Raw genomic sequence first — 19,543 nt, 5'->3', positions numbered from 1 at the left:
TACCATTTAGTCAAGGTTGGTTCTTGTGATTTTTTTTTTTTTTTTAATCAATTTTTACTCTTTGGATAAAGTTTCATTTTGTCATAAGGAAAATGTGACTGAAGTTATACGGGGGGTGGGGGGGAGTTTAAAAGACAAAATACTGGTTTTCCCCATTTTTCCATTTTGCCAAGGGGAAATATTTGAGACCGAACATTCAAAACAGACAGCTTTCATCTTCACCAACCCTGAAAAGTATAGCTGACACATGAATATAATCCTGTCTGCTGACTTCTGTCTACCATTCTTGGTCCAAGTTCAAAGAAAACTCACCCTTTTTAGGGTCATGTAACTTTTCCAGACCCAAGAGGTCTCTTCTCCTCCATTATAAGCCCAAGTATTACTGACCCTACCTGGCCTCCTTTCAAATTTATACTTCAACATAATACTTTTAAATATGTGGTGATTGGGTGAAAACTCTTTCCCCAGAAAAACTTGCTTTTTATAAATACGTGGAATAAAAAAAAAAAGGCAATTAAATAGTTGATTTCCTTTCCTTGTATTTTTCAAATGCTCCCTAAGAGAAGATCCTTGCTGAAGGTGAACCAAGAGGCATTCATTTATGCTAAACGTAAAACCACACTGATTAAATAATTGCAGATACCTGAATTTTTTTTTTTTTAATAACCTGAGTTTCTCTTTCTAAATAGTAGCTAGTTTAATCTCTCCATCAAAGGTAAAAAATGATACAGATTTAACTTGTATGAGGTGGAAAGTCTTCAGACTTCCATGTTTTTGTTTCCCACTTCCCGCAATGGTTACCCCTTTCAGGCAGTCACCTTCTCTGCCCCATCTTTGGCTCTTAGCGAAAAAGGCATGGGAAGAAAGGATCCCTTTCACAGTTCCCCTGGAGTGTATTTCCCACTGCTGAATTAAGGTAAAAACCACAGGCAAAGCAGACTTCCGTCCCGCTGGAGTGGCATCTACATGTGGACCTGCCGGCAGATGTGACGTTCTGCCAAAGTCCATCTGCACCAGCTGCCAACGCTGCTGTGGACTCGCAGGCGGTAAGACTCCTCGTGGAGACTAAGCCCGAAAATTATTGATGATTAAGTATCTTAAGTGATCGGACAGCTGAGATTTATCATGCCCTTCCTTCCTCTCCTGCTCCAGCCCCAGAGGTATCCTAGACGTTTCATCATTGCCAGTGCAAGTAAATGTTTCAGATTCACGCTCATCTACGAGCAGGTCAACTTTCTGAAGTTAATATCCAAGCTGCCTGAAGCTGGAATGTTAGATGAATAAAAACTTAAGTGCCAGTTAAAGAGAATGGCTTAATATCTCCTTCGAGATGCTTGCATTTGTTGCTGTCTTCCTCTGAGCCTGCAGCAATACTTTCACAGGGATCTCAGAGAACTTCAAATTAGAGCATTAACATTCTCACTACTCTAGGAAGGCAGTCCAAATTAGAGCCGCTATGATTTCTTCTTAAAAACTGTTGAAGTAGTAAAATCCTTACTAGCCTCATCCTAAGAAAAACTTAAAACTGTATGAAAATCTCCTAGTTCCTACCTGCATACCAATTACATTTTTTTAAAAGAAAAAACACACCCCCATAGTTTTACCTCATCTGGACTGGAATATCTCACTGGCATGAGTTAGGAACCTCATAGCTGCCTGTTCCCTTCCAAAGGTGTTCCCACGGCCTGCTCACATTATCCTGCAATTATTTTTAAGCTCTATCAATTGTCTTAAAGCTCTCAAGAGTTTGGGGTGTCATGCTCATATTTTTAGTAAGACATTCAGACTACAGAAAACACCCAAAGGATCCCTAAAACTTTTAAGCCATTTGCAAACGCCTAACTGGAAGTTATGTGTCGTCCATGAGACTATGTAAAGTGAAAAGATCATGGGAAGGTTACAGCTGTACCTGTATTTCTAGATGCAGCCCAGAGAGAGAACATTTTTGGAGGCCGAAAGGGAGAGAATTTTCTGAGTGAAATTTCTGCAATGAATTGAGTTAGGGTGCAGCCACAGGGTTGCCAAGGTTTTCTGGGAGGGAAGGGAAGATAAGTAACGTTTTTGAGATTTTTTTTTTTCTGCATTAAGTGATAGCTTTGTAGAACACGAGTATTAACAACAACAAAAAAAAATCACATAGCAAATATTTTTCTATTTTATCTTTGACAAATGATACAAACTCTACTTGCTACACACCTATTTCTCACGAGGTTTATCCAAATCCTATACCTGCCCGTTGAAACCTTGTGTTTACGTAGGCCAGGCTGAAGTTGGCTACGAATCTGTGGCCTTCTAAAGTTCCCCGTTTCACACACCTAAAATTACTTTGTAACTAATCACATGTGATTCACTAACAGACACAGGTCTTGGGCTGCCAAGCATTGTCTTTTTAGAACTGGACCTAGAGCGACCAACGTAATGCTGGCTGCTACCACCAGTTCATCACTGAGCATTCGATGGATGTTAACCACTGTAAACCAGTGGGAAAGAGTGCAAGCTGAAAAGCAGCTGTCCCTGCATAAAGGTAGAACGTTTCACGTGCAATGGTGGCATTTTTGATTAAGAGTTGTATTGGATACATTCTCTATCACACTGCACCTGAGTGAGCTCTTGCATGTGACCCAGACAAGAACTCATTCTGCCCGTAACAGCAGCCGCTATTGAGTAACTCGACCCTTGAATGACAGTGCTGGATTTTTCCGTAGTCAAGGTTGCTGCAAATCACGCATCTACTGATCATCTGAAATACCAGCTCAGCAGAATGAAGAAGCAAGCTATATACAAAATCCCCCCCCACATTCACACTGATGACCTGCTTTTAGTTAGTTCTTACCGTACCTTTCACTTTTGCACTTTCTGCAAATCAAATTCACGTGGAAAATGTTCTGTTTGTAGAACTCCGTTCACTAAAGAGTGCTAGTGTCATGACCGCCAAGTGAATGAGCCCTTAAGAATCTGCTTTTGTTTGACCCTAATGCAAAGATAATGACACATGTTCACTTTTCTATTCGTAATCAGTTTCTAGATATATTATCAAGACTTACTTTGCATGAGATTTAAGTTTCCTATTTGAAAACGTGCTCCTTTTAAACCACTTGAGTTAGAAGAACCTGCTTGAATGTACTATCAGTTGTTACCGCACACGTGACCAAGTTTGCATTTGTCAGTGTTGTCCTACTGTTTGTACCGCAAGTCTCATTTTAAAGTTGCCCCTTAACACTGTACTATACCTTGTAATTTTTTAGATTCTTCACTTGTATGCTTTAAATGTTTCCAGATGCCTTTAGTTTTAGCTGCTGTAAAATAGCTACTTTGTGTTATTTGATATAGAATTGTTTAAAAAAAACTCCATTTATTTATACAGAGACATTTATAATATTTTACAAACATTCTTATATTCTGAATAAATATTTCTAATTCCATGATGCACTTTAACTGTGTTCATTAAAGGGTAAGACTGTCCTCCTGCAATACATGTAAATGTCAAACCCATGCTGCTTCACATTAAACTGAAAGCCCTAGTCAAAGCTGGGGACCAGAAGACACTACATTAGGTCCAAACAGCCAAAGAACCTTCATTCATCACCAATTTCTATTTGGCTGCCTTTTAAAATGTGGTATGAATGGGAAGTTATCCATTGAAAAATTTTTCATTTTTAAAAATGAGGGAAACAATATAATCAAGAATTGTAAGTGCAAGGAAGTTACACAGGATGACAACAAAGATGGCAAGCAGCTTTGCAACATGTCTTTTAGAGGAACAATGTTTTCCTGCAATGTCGTCAGCTCTCAGAATGAAAGCAAAGTATAATACCTTGGTCCCCCCCTCTTAAACTTTTAAATAAAAATTATCATATAGCTGAGGCTGGTAGTGGAGAAGAATGTATTTCTCCCATGATCCAAAGACTGGTAAGTATTCTATTTGGAACAACTGTTTAAGACTTACTGGACTGTAGGTATCTAACCAATTTTGCTTTATATAATACATATATATGTATGTATTATTTTAATTAAGATTTTTTTTTAAAGATTTTATTTATTTATTTGACAGAGATCACAAGGAGGCAGAGAGGCAGCTAGAGAGAAAAGGGGAAGCAGGCTCCCTGCTGAGCAGAGAGCCTGATGTGGGGCTCGATCCCAGGACCCTGAGATCATGACCTGAGTGGAAGGCAGAGGCTTTAACCCACTTGAGCCACCCAGGCACCCCTTAATTAAGATTTTTTAAATTTGACAAAGAACACAGCAGGGGGAACAACAGGCAGAGGGAGCGGGAGAAGCAGGCTCGCTGAGCAGGGAACCTGATGCAGGACTCGATCCCAACACCCTGGGATCATGACCTAAGCCAAAGGTAGACGCTTAATGACTGAGCCACCCAGACGCCCCCCCAGTTTTGCTTTAAAGCAATAACCAAACTGTTAAGTGTTTAAGATGGAGAATACATACCAGTTCTTTATTTTCACTTTTGCAGAGACACTCTTTTAATAGTTGTTCCCATCATATAAATATGCCTTTATCTCATACTTGTCATATTTTATTGGTCCAAAGACAGACAAAATATGAATAAGCTGGAACCTATGATAACAAGTAACAGTAGCAGAAACCAGGTTAAGGTAGTAATTAAAACTGTCCAAGCAGCAAAATTTATTGATATTGCACTACAGTCAGTCTAAATTTAACACGATAATATTTTTACACAAAGCCAATATCTGAACAATCAACTGTAAAAATGTTTTAAAATACAAAAGGAAACCTTCATTCTCTCAAATTGTATTCTGCAAGATAAAAGGTTTTTAATTTCTAAACTGGTGTTATTTACATCAAAAAGCTTTCAAAAAAGCATAATAACTGTTCATTTTCTCAGGGGAGAGTACAGCTGGCACTGCTAGTCAACTTTGGGAATACAATAATCCTGCAAACATTTAAACTCACTGGAAATTCTTAATTTATGATAGTCACACCCAATAGAAGTGAGAATCAGTCCTCATCCTTTGATTAACACTGAGGGAAAGAGACAAAGCTACTGGTTAGCCAGAATGTAATAATTCAGAAACACAATAAATCCAATCGAAAGGTATCAATCTGTATAACAAGGTAAAGCCCACAAGTATTCTGGGGTTTCTTTTCTGCTGTTTGACAATTAACCAAAACAAGCACCAGGAACGTCATTACTACCACAGACAGAATTACTCTTAATGGTTTACTTACAGTCTTTTTTCAATCATTAAAATGCCCTAGAAGGTAAAGTCATAAAATGCTGTGACAGTTAAGGCAAAAATTAAATGTTAAATTATTTTCATATAAGATAAAAATAATGACTGAAGAGTTTATGAATCTAGTTACCACACTTACTCTCAAAGTCCAGTTTGCACAACATATTTAGTGAAACCATTTCAATTTTTTCCAACCAGCTTTCGTAGGTCCCACATGAAATTTAACATGACTCAGCATAAATATCTTCACCTTCTTCAGACTAAAACCTCCTCCCAAGAAAACTATTTTAAGACTACACACCTTCCTTGAATATAACCTAGTCTCTGCAGCATAAAAGACACTTCAAACCCTTGTTTTGGGAGGGATAGGGATAAAAAAAAATTCTTATTCCCTTTCCCATTCAAACTAACCTGCATAAAAGACAATTTTATATAGGATTTCACTTGTTAATACATGAACTATAATTCCATTTGACTAATCATTTTATTCTGAAGTAAGACTGTTAAAAGTTTTTGTTAAAGTCAACAGGTAAACCTTTACATCTGAATTGTATGTGTCAATTACCAAAGATGATTTTTTATAAGGTATTAAGCTAATAAACTTCAAACACAATCATAAGAAAAAATATATATGTGTGTGTATACATCATGTGTGTGTTATATACACAAACATATATATACAAAATAGTTCATGGTTTTATTTTCCTTCCCTGTTACTGAAGGAAAAGCTTTTAAGAAAATGGAAAGTCCGTTAGCTGTCTCCCATCCTAACTTTGAAATGAAATATGAGCAAAAAAGTAAAATTAAGGACTCAGTTCTTCAGACACTTATATTTGAAATTAAAAGGTACCTGTATAGCATCCAAATGCAAACCTAAAATGAACAGAGACAGCAGTGCCCTGGGACAGTAGTGAAATGCAAAGATACGTCTTTTGTGCTTGTCTATCAGTGCACATTTTATGTACAGGACATGAAGACAGCAAGTCCCCTGCTACTCATTCACTGCAGAAGTATTAACATCTAACAACTACTAAGGAATAGTTACTACCTTGCTAAACTGCATTCAGCTGAGAAATTTTGCTTTCATTTGTTGCTATCCATAGCTGATTCCAAAATATCACAAAAGAATAAGATAAACCGAGATATTTCACAAAGAACTAGCTAATCTCTTAAAGCTTGAGAAGTAACTAACAATGTAGATTTGTGCCCCAAATGCTTCACACCATAGTTTGTAGCTAGAGATTGCTTCAGAACCTCAGTCAATGAATGCAAAGCAGATTAAATTAAAATGTTACATACCTCAGAAAGTCCACAACCTAAGACTGTTAACTAAAACCTCTCCAGGACTAGCAGAATACTGCCCATTTCACCCTAGAACCACAGTTTTCTTTGTTCCCAATCTGACAGCTACATGCACTGAGACCCAAAACAGCAGTGGTGTCCATAACCTTCCCCCCCACTTGTGGCCCAAGGGCAAGATATGATCACTGCATAAAATCCCCACAGCGGTAGATTTACCCTAAGGATGTAGCACAAACTAACCTTCTATAGAAGGGACAAGATACAAAGTGTGGGGTGGTGGTGGGGACTCCATGGCCTCTTTCTGGCTTCGGAAGCCAATAACCAAAACGACACCCAAACCCCTCTAAGAGCCCTCCCACCAAAGAAGCAGCACATGTATATGTTCAGGGCCTTATTCTTCCATCGGACTAAAGGACTAAAGAAGTCTACCAAGAGGAGGATCCCTGTGGGCCAAAGTTTCAAAACAAGGCAATTGATTTCTGCATCCAATCCCTTTCCCCCAAGCACCGCTGGCCAGTACTACACAGCTGACACAAGCACTCTGTCATGTTTCTTTTCAGATTGTGCTTTCGAGCCACGACCATCGCTAGACCATCCCCTCTGCTAACCACAGAAGACACAAGACAAATGCAATCTCTTTACTAGTGATTTCATTAATCTGGGGACCCAGATTAAAGAGTCAATTATAAACATCTCTCAAAATAAAACTTCCTTATTTTACCATAATTTTTAAAATTTACATTTCTTTGTACTTTAAAGTCTGAGCAACTAAAGCTGGTGGAAGCCAGCCCTTCAAGTCCACTCCCATATATGAGAGGTAGCTTTATGCTCTTCCCTAGCTTTACACTACTGCTTCAATAGTACATGCAGTCTGTCATAAGAGAACTACACGGGAAGGAATGGATCACCGTTCAGGACGAAGGTACAGCTACCTCATGAAGTGGCTCTGTCACACGCCTGACCATGGCCGGCTGTGCTCGCACACTCCTGGAAGAAAGTACAGCACTTCAGTGTGGTTGCAGCTGTAAATTATCGAAACAGGAAGGACCAGGCTCAAAACACCAATCTTTCCAGTGAGAAAAATTGCTTTAGATTTACTGGATTGCTTGGCAACCATAAAAAAAATAAGGACAACTTTATCCAGAGCTAGAAAACACTTGGTCATGGCCATATATATTAGACACCGCTTGGCCTAGGCAATGATCACGTTTCTAGCCTAATACAACAGAGAGCACTCAAGAACTGGATTATCTTCTAAAATTTCTTCCTTATAATCTCTTTGCCCAGCAACTATAGCTATCTCCTTCCTTCAGGGCACTTTTGTTCTATAATAATCATCTATCTTATATTTTGAAACTGCAATCCAGAGCTTTATTTTGAAAGCATGGGACAGAGCCTTTATTGCCTATTTGCAATCTGCCGTCTTCAGGACACACAAGTATAAAAACTTCAAGAGCAACTTAACTCTAGGAAGAAAAAGATGCTGATGCCATCATAATCTCATTTTTAGAGTTCTCCGTAACTATACAAATACACTTTAAAGTCTTAGGACAGAATATAAAATGAGGAACTCTAGCTAGGCTTTACCAAGCTATCAGAAATAAGGTCTAACAAAACTGCTGTTTTACTAAACCTGCTTACCCAGAAACAGGTACTTAAAGGTAAAGGATATTTTGATATCTTCAGACAAAGTAAGACTTTGTCTAGCTTATCATTCATCTAAAGTTGCAATACAGAGGAGCCCCTTCCCCACTGCCAGAATATAATCTGAGTCAAAATCACTAAGTGACTTACTTTTCTTCAGTCATAAATATGTTAATGAATCTGACCTTGTAACTATGATTAATATGCAAAGAAAACACTGCCTCAGAGAACACAGACACAATAGATGTCAATAAAAAATCTCAACAGGCAGAGTGAGGTACTGGTACAAAAATAAAGATAAAAAGCCAAGAGACATTATCATAGTAAGAAAAGTAAGTTGGCAAACAGTCTAATTTTTATATTGACTTTGCTCCTTACTGTTCAAGTTAGCTGCTGGAAACAAACAAAAAGAGAGAATTCGGTAATAAAATGTTTCTAATGTACACATGCCCTTAGACCTGAACTTTCCTAAAGAACACCACAGTATGTTGAGCTTTATAATAAAATTTAAATTTAATCCCTGTGGAAGGAAGGATGCCATTTACTTAGATTTGAGTCTTTTGATATTACACACAAACTACTAAAGCCAGCAAAGACAAAGTACCAACACAACCTTATAGCATAAAATTATGTTTTGCTATATATCTTCCTTATCTGCACTTACTAATTGATATTTAATAGAAAAATAAGAATATCCAAAGCTCAAAGCAGCAAGCAGTGACCACAAATCCCTTGGCAGCTTAGGAGACTTGCTTTTATGTATTAACATGAAAATCCAACTCGAGTTTCAAACCTCTTCAAACTTCACCCGTGCTAAGGGTTCTATTCAGTTTATGTCTCGGGAAGAGTGTCACTGGTTGAAATCCTAAAACCATTCATTTGCTATTTCTTAACAAAAATTTATGAAAGCATGTAAACTATAACCCCTATCTTTTGGATAACAATGGTTAAGTACAAAAAAATTCATTTAACATCTTACAAATCATTACAGTTATACATAAAAGCACCTACAAAATTTAAAAAAATAAAAGATTCACAGTGCACTGAACCTTGGAAAATGTAAGGCTAGAACATAAGAACATTTAAAAAGTGGATTCAAAGAACTTTTCTCTCAAAGACATTAAAACACAATGAAGCCACACAACTACTCTTCTCATCCAGCTTCTTAAAATGCAGCACACAGAAGTAAATTATTGCATATTCAGCACACTCCTTTATCACTTGATTTCTTCAAACCATGCTAAAATTCTCAAAGGAGAAATCCAGTTCTGTGCTAAGCATGGCCTTTCTCAAGGTAACCTGAACACTGAGAAACTAATACACAGGTTCAAGGGTGTAAGTATAGCAGATGTACATAAAACAGGTACATCCAACGTACACATTTTCTGCATAGTTAAGTCTCCTCACACACATAAACTTTAACTCACATCAGTTTTTACCTCAAACTGTCAAGAGAGCTAAAAGCCTCAAGTTACCCAAATCCCATCTCAACAATACCCTTATTTTGTTCCACAGTGCATTAAATGAAGCAGCACAACAGCAGTAACATTTAACCATAAACTGCTGTAATCGAAAAGAGATAATCTGTTGGTTCTTGAAAAGGCTCAACACCTTTAGAAGACACATACTTCTGGTAACTAACTCTAATCTCTTTTGCTTTTGTAATAAGAGCCGAAAAACCCAACTCGAGGCACAAGAAAGACTGACCAAAATATTAAAAAAAAAAAAACAAAAACAACACACACACACACACACACACGAAATCACTAAAAATTATGTTTGCCAGATGACATTAAATGAGTGATAATGATTTACCTGCTAGGCAAACTAAGTTTTCACTCCCTTATCAATTTAATAAAAATCTGGAATGCTGAGACCAACTACAAATATGGCTCAAGGAGACCCAAGCAAAGCAGCTGTATTTCTGGAAAGAACAATAAGAGCTCCAAAAGCAATCCTACAATGCATTTTAAAAAAGGTCACAGAAGGAGTCACAAATTTGTCACATTAAAAGATGCAGGATTACGAATAACCTAATTTTAAACATACTGCTGTAATCATGAATTCTCCTGCTTAGCACCAAGAGGATGACACTTTCATTAATAAATAGAATTTCTCCTTTAAAAATCAAGCCATTTAAAAGCTAAAGCAAAGAAATACCAAGTGAATTCCTTACAATAGTACTTCTTCTGAAAGTCCCACCGGGTCAAATAGAACCCCTATTAAATAGGCTATCTATACAGAATAAAGACTTCTACAATAAAATTTACAAGCAGAGATATATTCTGTGGATACCACATGTAAAAAAAGATTTTTAAAACCCACATGGCAGATGCACACGCACACATATGCTCACACATCACCCCCTGCCAAAAGAAATACCTTCAACGAGGTCAGAAGTGGTCCAAACACTAAAGCCCCCTTAAAGTCCTGGTGATTGTCCTCAATTAGAGCTGAAGTTCTTAAAATGGGCACTGCCATCTTTATTTAAAGAAGCCTGAAGGAGCAAAATACAGTCCCAGAAGTGAGTTACGTATGTTACCTTCTTGTTCTGATCATCCGCGAGTGAAATGCTTTATTTGTACCTGGGTGAACCGCACACCCCTTCCCTTCTCGCTCCATCATCAAGGGGCTTCGGCATGCTCCTAAAGGCATGTCAGTTTCTGCTACTACCGCAAACTGGAACCTAATACAACATTAGTTTCCAGAGATCAACACCAAGATGCAATGTAAAACCCAATAATGTCAGTATTCATTCCATTCATATTTACACAACTGTAATAGAGAATAAATTTTCACAGGAACGAAACCATTGTACAATACTGAAGAGTTGGCGGCAGGACAGTGAAGACAAGACCAAAGCAGTTGCCACCAAAGCAGTTGCCGGGTCCCCACCTCAAGGCTCCCCGCTTCTCTCTCCCCGGTTCGCTGACTGCACAAGGCTCTCAACTCCCAGTCAGAGCATCCACTCCCTACCCAACCAACTCTGTCCCCATCCAGGCTGAGGACTTTGTCCTGTAATGAAGTGCTGTGTTCATTTTTAACATGAACATTACATAGTAGATGCTGGCTCTAAATAAAACCTTTCAACAAATCTCCCAGCACAGGAGGATTAGAGAACCTAAGTGGTCAGAGGCAGAGAAATGCGCAAAATGCCACCAAAGCAGACGACCTGCCATCTTGACTTCTGTGACAATTTTAGCTCTTGCATTCATTTAATATTTGTGAATTCTAATTTCTTTTTTAAAAATGTCAACATAAGGAAACTCTTGTTAAAATCACTGTCATGGCTAGATGAAGCATTCCCTTTGACTTGGCTACCTGATGATGACTCAAGCACTATTTTTTGACCAGAACACGAAATAAAAACCACAATCACACGGAAAAAAAATGCTCTCATAAAAAGCAACTTAAATTCGTTAGCCAAACACTGAAAAGGTATATCTGTATAAAAGGTTATAACTGCATTTACAGTGCAAACGCATGTTTCTTTCTAGTCTCTCTTCTGCAGAGAACGTTATCTTCAGAAACATCATTGCCTCCCTGCATTTCTTTAAAACACCTGAGAAAGGTAAGGCTCAAAGAGACACCCACTCAAATGCAACAGGTTTCTGATCCTGGGACTTCCACAACACAGCTGCTGCTATCAAAGGTCCAAGATTTTCATTATAGCATTATGGTCAAACTTAAAACTCAAAAAGGCTCTGGATGAAAAGGGGAACTTGCAATGACCATTACACGCCACAGACTGTCCCTCGGCATGTTCTAGCAACTGGTCTTCGCCGGAGCAAGGCAAGTCATATACAGCATCTGTTTAATAAACAAACAAACAAACTCAATAATTTAGTAAGAACTCAAATACTGCCCCTACCCACCTTTTGTTATAAAGGAATGCATGTACAGTATATATTTTTCCTCATCACACTCTAAATATAACCTAAGCAGATACTTTCCCTTCCCTAAACTGGGGCTCAACAGATTTTCTAATCTAGGATTGTCAATTTCCACACATTCATTCAAAATCTTAATCTCAGCCTTTAAGACCCTTAATATTCACATGCTTTCAAAAAATGGGCACACTTTTTTTTTTCTATTCCCATATTTGTTTTCTGTGCCAACATAAAGGAAGCTTTCTAAAAAGATCAAAATGTAAGCACTGTAAAAAGAAAGGGAAAAAAAAAGGCAAGCACTGTAAAGATTATAACTGTAATCCACGATTTACAAAGAGTCCAATTCTAGAAAAATAAAGATGGAGCTTACCAAATCTTTAGGAAATATATTAACCTAAGGAAATATCCAAATTTTCAAAATCACAGTCCAATAAAACTACCAATTTATCAGGGTTTGTGTTTGGTTTTTGTTTTAAAGGTAGAGAAGACCTGACCGGAAAATGGATCGGGAACGGACATCAAGCTGAGGCACGGGCACGTGGGAGGTTCAGTTGATTAAGCATCTGCCCTTGGCCCAGGTCATGATCTCAGTATCCTGGGACCGAGTCCCACATGGGGCTCCCTGCAAAGCAAGGAGCCTGCTTCTCTCTTTCCCTCAGTCCTTCCCCCCGCCTGTGCATGCTCTCTTTCTCTCCAATAAATAAATAAAATCCTAAAAAAAAAAAAAGGCTGAGGCACAAAGAAAATCTCAAATGAGGTTTCCCAAGACAAAAATCTTTTTATACTTCCTTTTCAAGACAAATTTTATGTCCATACCATCCCCAACTAAGCTAGGTATATGAAGTTACAATATTCCTTCTTCTGAACATACAGGCTTTTTAAAGATTTTGTAAAGTAACTGATTTCTGAGCTTATGTTAATTAAACTATCAGCCTATCATATCCCCACCAGACAACATGGCCAGAAAAATCTTATTAAGGGGACTTCTACCCCCATACATATATATACCAAACAACTGACAGTTCTTATGACTTCATAGTTAACCTTAATTTTCCAAAATAGGTTTAAAGCATCTTTTAAAATAGCATTTATCCTGCTTAAACTATAAGCAGTGCTGCAAGAAAATATGATTATAATGCTTCCTATTTCTTCAGACTTTTCTGCATGAAAGCTTTAAATTTAAATGGTGAATAAACGTGTATCTACTGCACAGGGATTTCACACAATTCAAAACAGCACGTAAGAAAAGTCTACCGTACTTACAAATGACATCTATTAAATCAATATTAACGAAGAACTTTCTACATTCATCACCATTACTTTCCAAATCAGGTCACAAACCTACTCTTTATAACTGATTAATAAAAGCTATCTCTAGTACCTGCTTAAAAAGTTGCTCACTGCCTCCTGAAAAGCGGGGAATGTTACCCTTCTGAAGTTAGTACTCATATATGTATGTGAGAATGAGGTCTCCTCACTTTTACAATACTTGGTTCTACTCCCCTCTCACCAATATTTATTGGCTTACAATGTTCACACATAGCACCAAGGTTTGACATTCACACACAAAAACAGCACACTGAAAGGAAAAATCATTTCCTCTTGATCATTTAAGGTCATTTTAGCAAGTTTCATACTTAGAGAACGTGACCACATATACGAACTCTCTACAAACATGTGCAACTTTTACTGCTTGTCCATCACAGTCCATCATACCACTAAAATCAAGGTTAGGGAAAAACCAAATCAAATCCCACCAGAGGTTTTAAAAAGAAAATGACTTGCCTGTTTCAAAATTATCCTGAAGTTTTCGTGGATGAAGTCTTTTTTCACATTTCTATTTAAAAAAAAAAAACAACACATACACACACACACAACAGCTGCAGTTATTCTACTCACTATAAATAAAGAGATGTATGATCAAGTTTCTCAGGAAGAAGATTCAACCAGTAACATAAGCACCATCCCCGGTCTTACACTGCTATATTTATTTTTTATTTTAAGCCTAAAACTTTTTTTAGTTCTTGATTACATGTACAATATAGAAACACCAGAAAAAGAAAATTACTCATTAAATTTCTCAACCCAGAGATAATTAAGTATTAACATTTCGTGTATCTTTGTAGTTTTTTCTCTATGATGATACTGTGAATTTTCATACAATTACTAAAAATTCAGTGGGATTATTCAGTACATAGGACTATGCTATAATCTACTTTTTTTTTTTTTTTTTTACATTTATTTTAGAGAGAAAAAGTATGAGCACATGCAAGTGGGGTAAGGGGAAGAGGGAAAGAAACTCCAGGAGACTCCCCACTGAGCACGGAGCCCAACATGGGGCTCAATCCCATTATCCTGAGATCATGACCTGGGCTGAAATCAAGAGTTGGACGCTTGACTGAGCCACCCAGGCACCCCAATCTACTTTTTAAATGTAATATACTGTGAACATTATTTTTTTCAATAAATATAAATCTGTGCCATCATTTTTAATGATTACATGGTAGTCCATTGCATAGATCTATGATACTGCATTTAAAATTTTATTTTGGGGTATCTAGACTGTTTTCATATTTTCATTATCAAAAGAGTAATGGAATGAACATTCTTTAAAATTCTCTTCTAGGGAAACAATTTAAGAACCTTTTCAGGGGCGCCTGGGTTGCTCAGTGGGTTAAGCCTCTGCCTTCGGCTCGGGTCGTGATCTCAGGGTCCTGGGATCAAGCTCCACATCGGGCTCTCTGCTCAGCAGGGAGCCTGCTTCCCCCTCTATGTCTACCTCTCTGCCTGCTTGTGATCTCTCGCTCTGTCAAATAAATAAATAAAATCTTAAAAAAAAAAAAAAAAAAAAACCTTTTCAGGCTTTCCATATAGTCAAGCTACTCTCTAGAAGATTGTACCAAGTAGTTATTTTTAAGTGTTGCCAAAACACTCAGCAATATACAAATGGCTCTTTTTATCTGTGCTAATCTGACAGGAAAGAAGTATAATAGTAAAAGGCAAGTAATTTAACAGTAAACTCATCTTTAACATGTGTTTGCCCACGGAATCAATATACCCCAAGTTAAGTAAACAGCAAACAGAAATTGAGGTAAAAACTTTTTGCTAAAACCTTAAAACTACTATTATCACCTACCATTAAAAAAAAAAAAAGCAGGTGAAACTACAAGAGAATTCATCGGGACTTACAGAAAAGGTAAGCAATGGAGACCCATTGGTTATGAACTGCTACTTTCTAGAGCACAGACTACGAGTGAAAGTCAATGCTTAAAATGCTCACAGTTATCTGTCTGCAGGCCTAGTCTAAGGGCTATGGCATTGGCTTTATTTTATTTTTAATTTTCTAAGTTCTATCAACTTAAAAGGAAAAAAATATACCATGATGTTCTTCCCAACTTTCAACTTAATTAAAACAATACAGACTCTGGGGCGCCTGGGTGGCTCAGTGGGTTGAGCCTCTGCCTTCGGCTCAGGTCATGATCTCAGGTCCTGAGATCGAGTCCCACATAGGGCTCTCTGCTTGGCAGGGAGCCTGCTTCCTCCTCTCTCTCTCACTCTCTCTGCTTGCCTCTCTCCCTAACTTGTGATCTCTGTCAAATAAATAAATAAAATCTTTTAAAAAACAGAAACAATACAGACTCTATACAGAAAAATAGTCAAGGACTTGCTCTTTCTAGAAAGCAGGGTTGACTACACAGTTTTCACAGTATTAAAAAATATTTAAATACCCACATAAAAAAGCAAAAATCAGCTGTGCAATTGAATCAATGTGACAAATCTGTAACAGAGAGCCAGAGATTTTAAGTGAGCAAATAATGCACAATTTCACTTCATAAAATCTTACCAATATATCAATTTCATGTGCTTTGACAATGCCCTTGCTCCACTCCTAAAACAGGGTGAACTGCCTTCTTAGATTTAGAGCTAGAAGTCTTACCATCAAGGGATTCTGATGCTTGGCTGGCTGGCTGTGGACCCCGTTTGTTCTTTTCTTTTGATTAGGCGAATCCTGATACTGTTTTCTGCCATTCCCCCTCATACTTTGATTCTGTTTTTCCAATGAGAAGAAATAAAATGTAAACCTACATTATAATGTAACAGGACAAAAGCATATACCCCCAAGATTATGTTTAGCTGGTTGAGTAAGAGTTTAGCAAAGTCCTCCCCCTAAATTTTCCTAAAACACTGGGGAACCACATCATATCAATATCAGTATCAAACTGATGCTTGCCAAAAGGGGGATGCACAAAATGGGTAAAGGGGAGTGGAGGATACAGGCTTCTAGTTATGGAATGAGTAAGTCACAAGAATAAAAGGCACAGTGTAGGGAATACAGTCAATCACATTGTAATAGCATTTGTTATACAGTGGTTTTATGGTGACAGATGGGAGCTACACCTGTGGTAACAGAGAGATGATGAATCACTATGTTGTACACCTGAAACTAATGTAACATTGTCAGCTATACTCCAATTAAAAAAATTATTTTTTAAATAGTAAGGAAATAGGTTGACAGAAACTCCCATTACCACATGCTTTTAATCCAATTTCATTCATTCTGCTCTTCCTGGTATTTTGTAGTGTGGTATAAGATATATAAAATTTACCTCTATAACTACTTTTAAATATACCATTCAGTGGCAGTAAGTATAGTTACAATGTTGTGCAACCATCACCAGTATCCATCTCCAGAACTTATTTCATCATCCCAGACAGAAACTTTATACCCATTAAATAACTCCGTATTCCCCCATCCCTCGCTTTGGTAAGCTCAAGTTAATTTGTATCTATAAATTTGTCTGTTAGGTGCCAAATATAAACAGAATGGTATAATACCTTCCATGGTGTGTGACTTACTTCATGAAGCATGTGCCTAAGTTGCATGACCATGTTGTAGTATGTATGTGTCACGATTTCATTCCTTTTTACGACTATTATACCTGTACGTATATTCTGTCAATCTGTTCATCTGTTGACAGACATGTGGGCTGTTCCCATCTTTTGGCTATTGTGAATAATGCCACTATGAACATGGGTACACAAGTTACCTGGTTGAGTCCTTGATTTCAGTTTTGTGAGGATATACGCAGCAAGTGGAATTGCTGGATCATACGGTAATTCTGTATTTAACCCTTTAAGGCACCACCAAACTATCTTCCATGGCAGCTAGACCATTTACATGCCCACCAAAAATGCAGGGGAATTCTAATTTCTCCACATTCTTATCAACACTTGCTGCTTTCCATTTTTTTTTTTTAATTATTGCAGCTATCCTGATGGATATGAAGTGGTATCTCAGCGTGGTTTTGATTTGCATTTCTCTAAAGACTAATGATGCTGAGGTTCTTTTCATGTGTTTATTGGCCATTTGCATATCTGCTTTGGAGAAATGTCTATTCAAGTTGTTTGCTCATTTTTTAATTGGGGTTTTTTTTTCATAAATTTGTGTGTCATCCTCATGCAGAGGTCATGCTAATCTTCTCTGTATCGTTCCAATTTTAGGATATGTGTTGATAAAGTGAGCACTAATTGGAGTTTTTTGCTGTTGAGTTAGGAGTCTGAATGTTACTCTAACATCAGATATGTGATTTGCAAATATTCTCTCATTCTGTGGGTTTATCTTTTCATTGAGTGTCCTCTGATGTACAAAAAGTTTTTAATTTTGATGACCCCAGAATATTTTTTGAAAGAATGCAAACAAAGAAGAGTGGCACACAAATGGATGGCTAAAATGATAAAGACAGACACTGCCAAGAATTAGTAAGGATGTACAACAAGTGGAGTTCTCATATATTCAGTTGGGAATAACTTGAGAACAGGCATATCCAGTGATCTAGAAATTCTATTCATTATCTATACACAAAAGAATACTCATCAAAATATACATACAGAAATATCCATAGCAACATTGTTTCCAAAAGCCCAAAACTGGAAACCAAAATGTCCATTAAGAGTAGAACGGATAAAGTGTGGTATAATCATGCACGAGAATACAACACAATAATAAACCTTTCATTGATGGCATATATACCAAAGTCAGATGCTAATTTTTATTACTTATTATACTGTATTTCTACCAAAACTGTAAAGGTGAAGAAGTCTCTGCTGCGCTTCTAATCACAAGTCGGGAACACAAAAGTCTTAGATCAACAATGCAAAGTTCTGTAACTGTTAATCTGCAATTCTTCAATTCAGATATATTTCAAAGTCAAATCTAAATTTATGAAAATCTCTTTAAATGTATTATCACTCACCTTTGCTTTTAAAAGGTCAGACATTTCAGAATGATTATTATATGGCTTTTGCTGCAGTGGTTGTCTGTGCTTTATCCACTGGTCACCAGGAGAACCTTCAGGAAATAACTGCTGACTGTGGCGGAATTTGGTTCGACTACACCAAGATTTAAAAAAAATAAAAACCATATCATGAAATTTTCACTTAAAAGTCTTCTAACACCTTGATAGTTTATCTTACAGATCACCAACCTTACTTTCTTATTTACTGTCTACCTCTCTGCAGTGGAAGACAAGTTCCCTAAGGGCAGGGATTCTTATCTACTTAACCTACTGCTTTGTCCCTGGCACCCAGAAGAGTGACTGGTGTTCACTATTTCTTGAACGAATTAATAGTGCTACATTTAATCCCAAACTTCCCTAAATTATCCATATTACCTCCTCCCTATAAATGATTATACCTTTTAGGGGCGCCTGGGTGGTTCAGTGGGTTAAAGCCTCAGACTGCGGCTCAGGTCATGATCCCAGGGTCCTGCGATCGAGCCCATCGGGATCTCTGCTCAGCAGGGAGCCTGTTTCCCCCTCCTGCTCCACCTGCCTCTCTGCCTACTTGTGATCTCTGTCTAATAAATAAAATCTTAAAGAAAAAAAAAAGCGATTATACCTTTTAAAAACCTGAAGAAAATAATTCTAAATTTAGTTGAAACAAACAAATATAAGTGGATGTTCTTATTAGGAGAGACAACTCATTCTCAACCAGAATGTTAAAGTGTGGAATCTGATCCTACACAGATACAAGTTACAAGTCCTCTATGCTAGAAGCGGATCTGAAATTTAAGCTATATTCTAAAGCAAAAATATGAAGGGGCCCAAGACAATAGATGAGCAAATTAAATAAAGGTCTGGTCTCAAATTCTTATGTGCAAGAATCTGATTGTAAAAGGTTGTATTCACACAGTAGTCTGTAATAAAGAGATATCATTTTTTTAAAAAGATTTTATTTATTTGACAGAGAGATCACAAGTAGGCAGAGGGGCAGGCAGAGAAAGGGGGGGAAGCAGGCTCCCTGCTGAGCAGAGATCCAGATACGGGGCTCGATCCCAAGACCCTGAGATCATGACCTAGGCCAAAGGCAGAGGCTTAACCCAGTAAGCCACCCAGGCGCCCTAAGAGATACCATTTTATAGTACCGCTTACATGTATAGTAACAGTCCAGGGTCACTGATCTAAAGAACCGTACTACAGTGATTGTTTCTGAATATTT

At 37.5% G+C, this 19,543-nt stretch overlaps 1 protein-coding gene and 1 long non-coding RNA gene across 2 annotated transcripts in view; both read right to left on the bottom strand.

Moving 5' to 3' along the window:
• Positions 1-29: 29 nt before the first annotated feature.
• Positions 30-5,870, bottom strand: LOC111148330. The gene is made up of 2 exons (XR_002640689.1): positions 4,444-5,870; positions 30-2,971 (listed from the first exon to the last, which is right to left on the bottom strand). It is a non-coding gene; the product is annotated as an uncharacterized LOC111148330 (long non-coding RNA).
• A 69-nt stretch (positions 5,871-5,939) lies between these two features.
• LOC111148389 (decapping mRNA 2) overlaps positions 5,940-19,543 on the bottom strand; it is a 50,932-nt gene continuing 37,328 nt past the window's right edge. Inside the window, exons 8-11 of the mRNA XM_022504904.1 lie at positions 18,301-18,436; positions 15,984-16,094; positions 13,832-13,883; positions 5,940-11,966 (exon numbers count right to left, since the gene is read on the bottom strand). Of these exons, the coding sequence (XP_022360612.1) occupies positions 11,803-11,966; positions 13,832-13,883; positions 15,984-16,094; positions 18,301-18,436 (463 nt within the window). The 3' untranslated portion in view covers positions 5,940-11,802. The remainder of the gene's footprint in view (positions 11,967-13,831; positions 13,884-15,983; positions 16,095-18,300; positions 18,437-19,543) is intronic.

This window comes from Enhydra lutris, unplaced genomic scaffold (assembly GCF_002288905.1).
Source record: "Enhydra lutris kenyoni isolate GAN:26980312 unplaced genomic scaffold, ASM228890v2 scaffoldscaffold19, whole genome shotgun sequence".
Taxonomy (NCBI): Eukaryota; Metazoa; Chordata; class Mammalia; order Carnivora; family Mustelidae; genus Enhydra; species Enhydra lutris.
The sequence above is the reverse complement of the archived record's forward strand: the minus strand, read 5'-3'. Positions and strand labels throughout refer to the sequence as shown.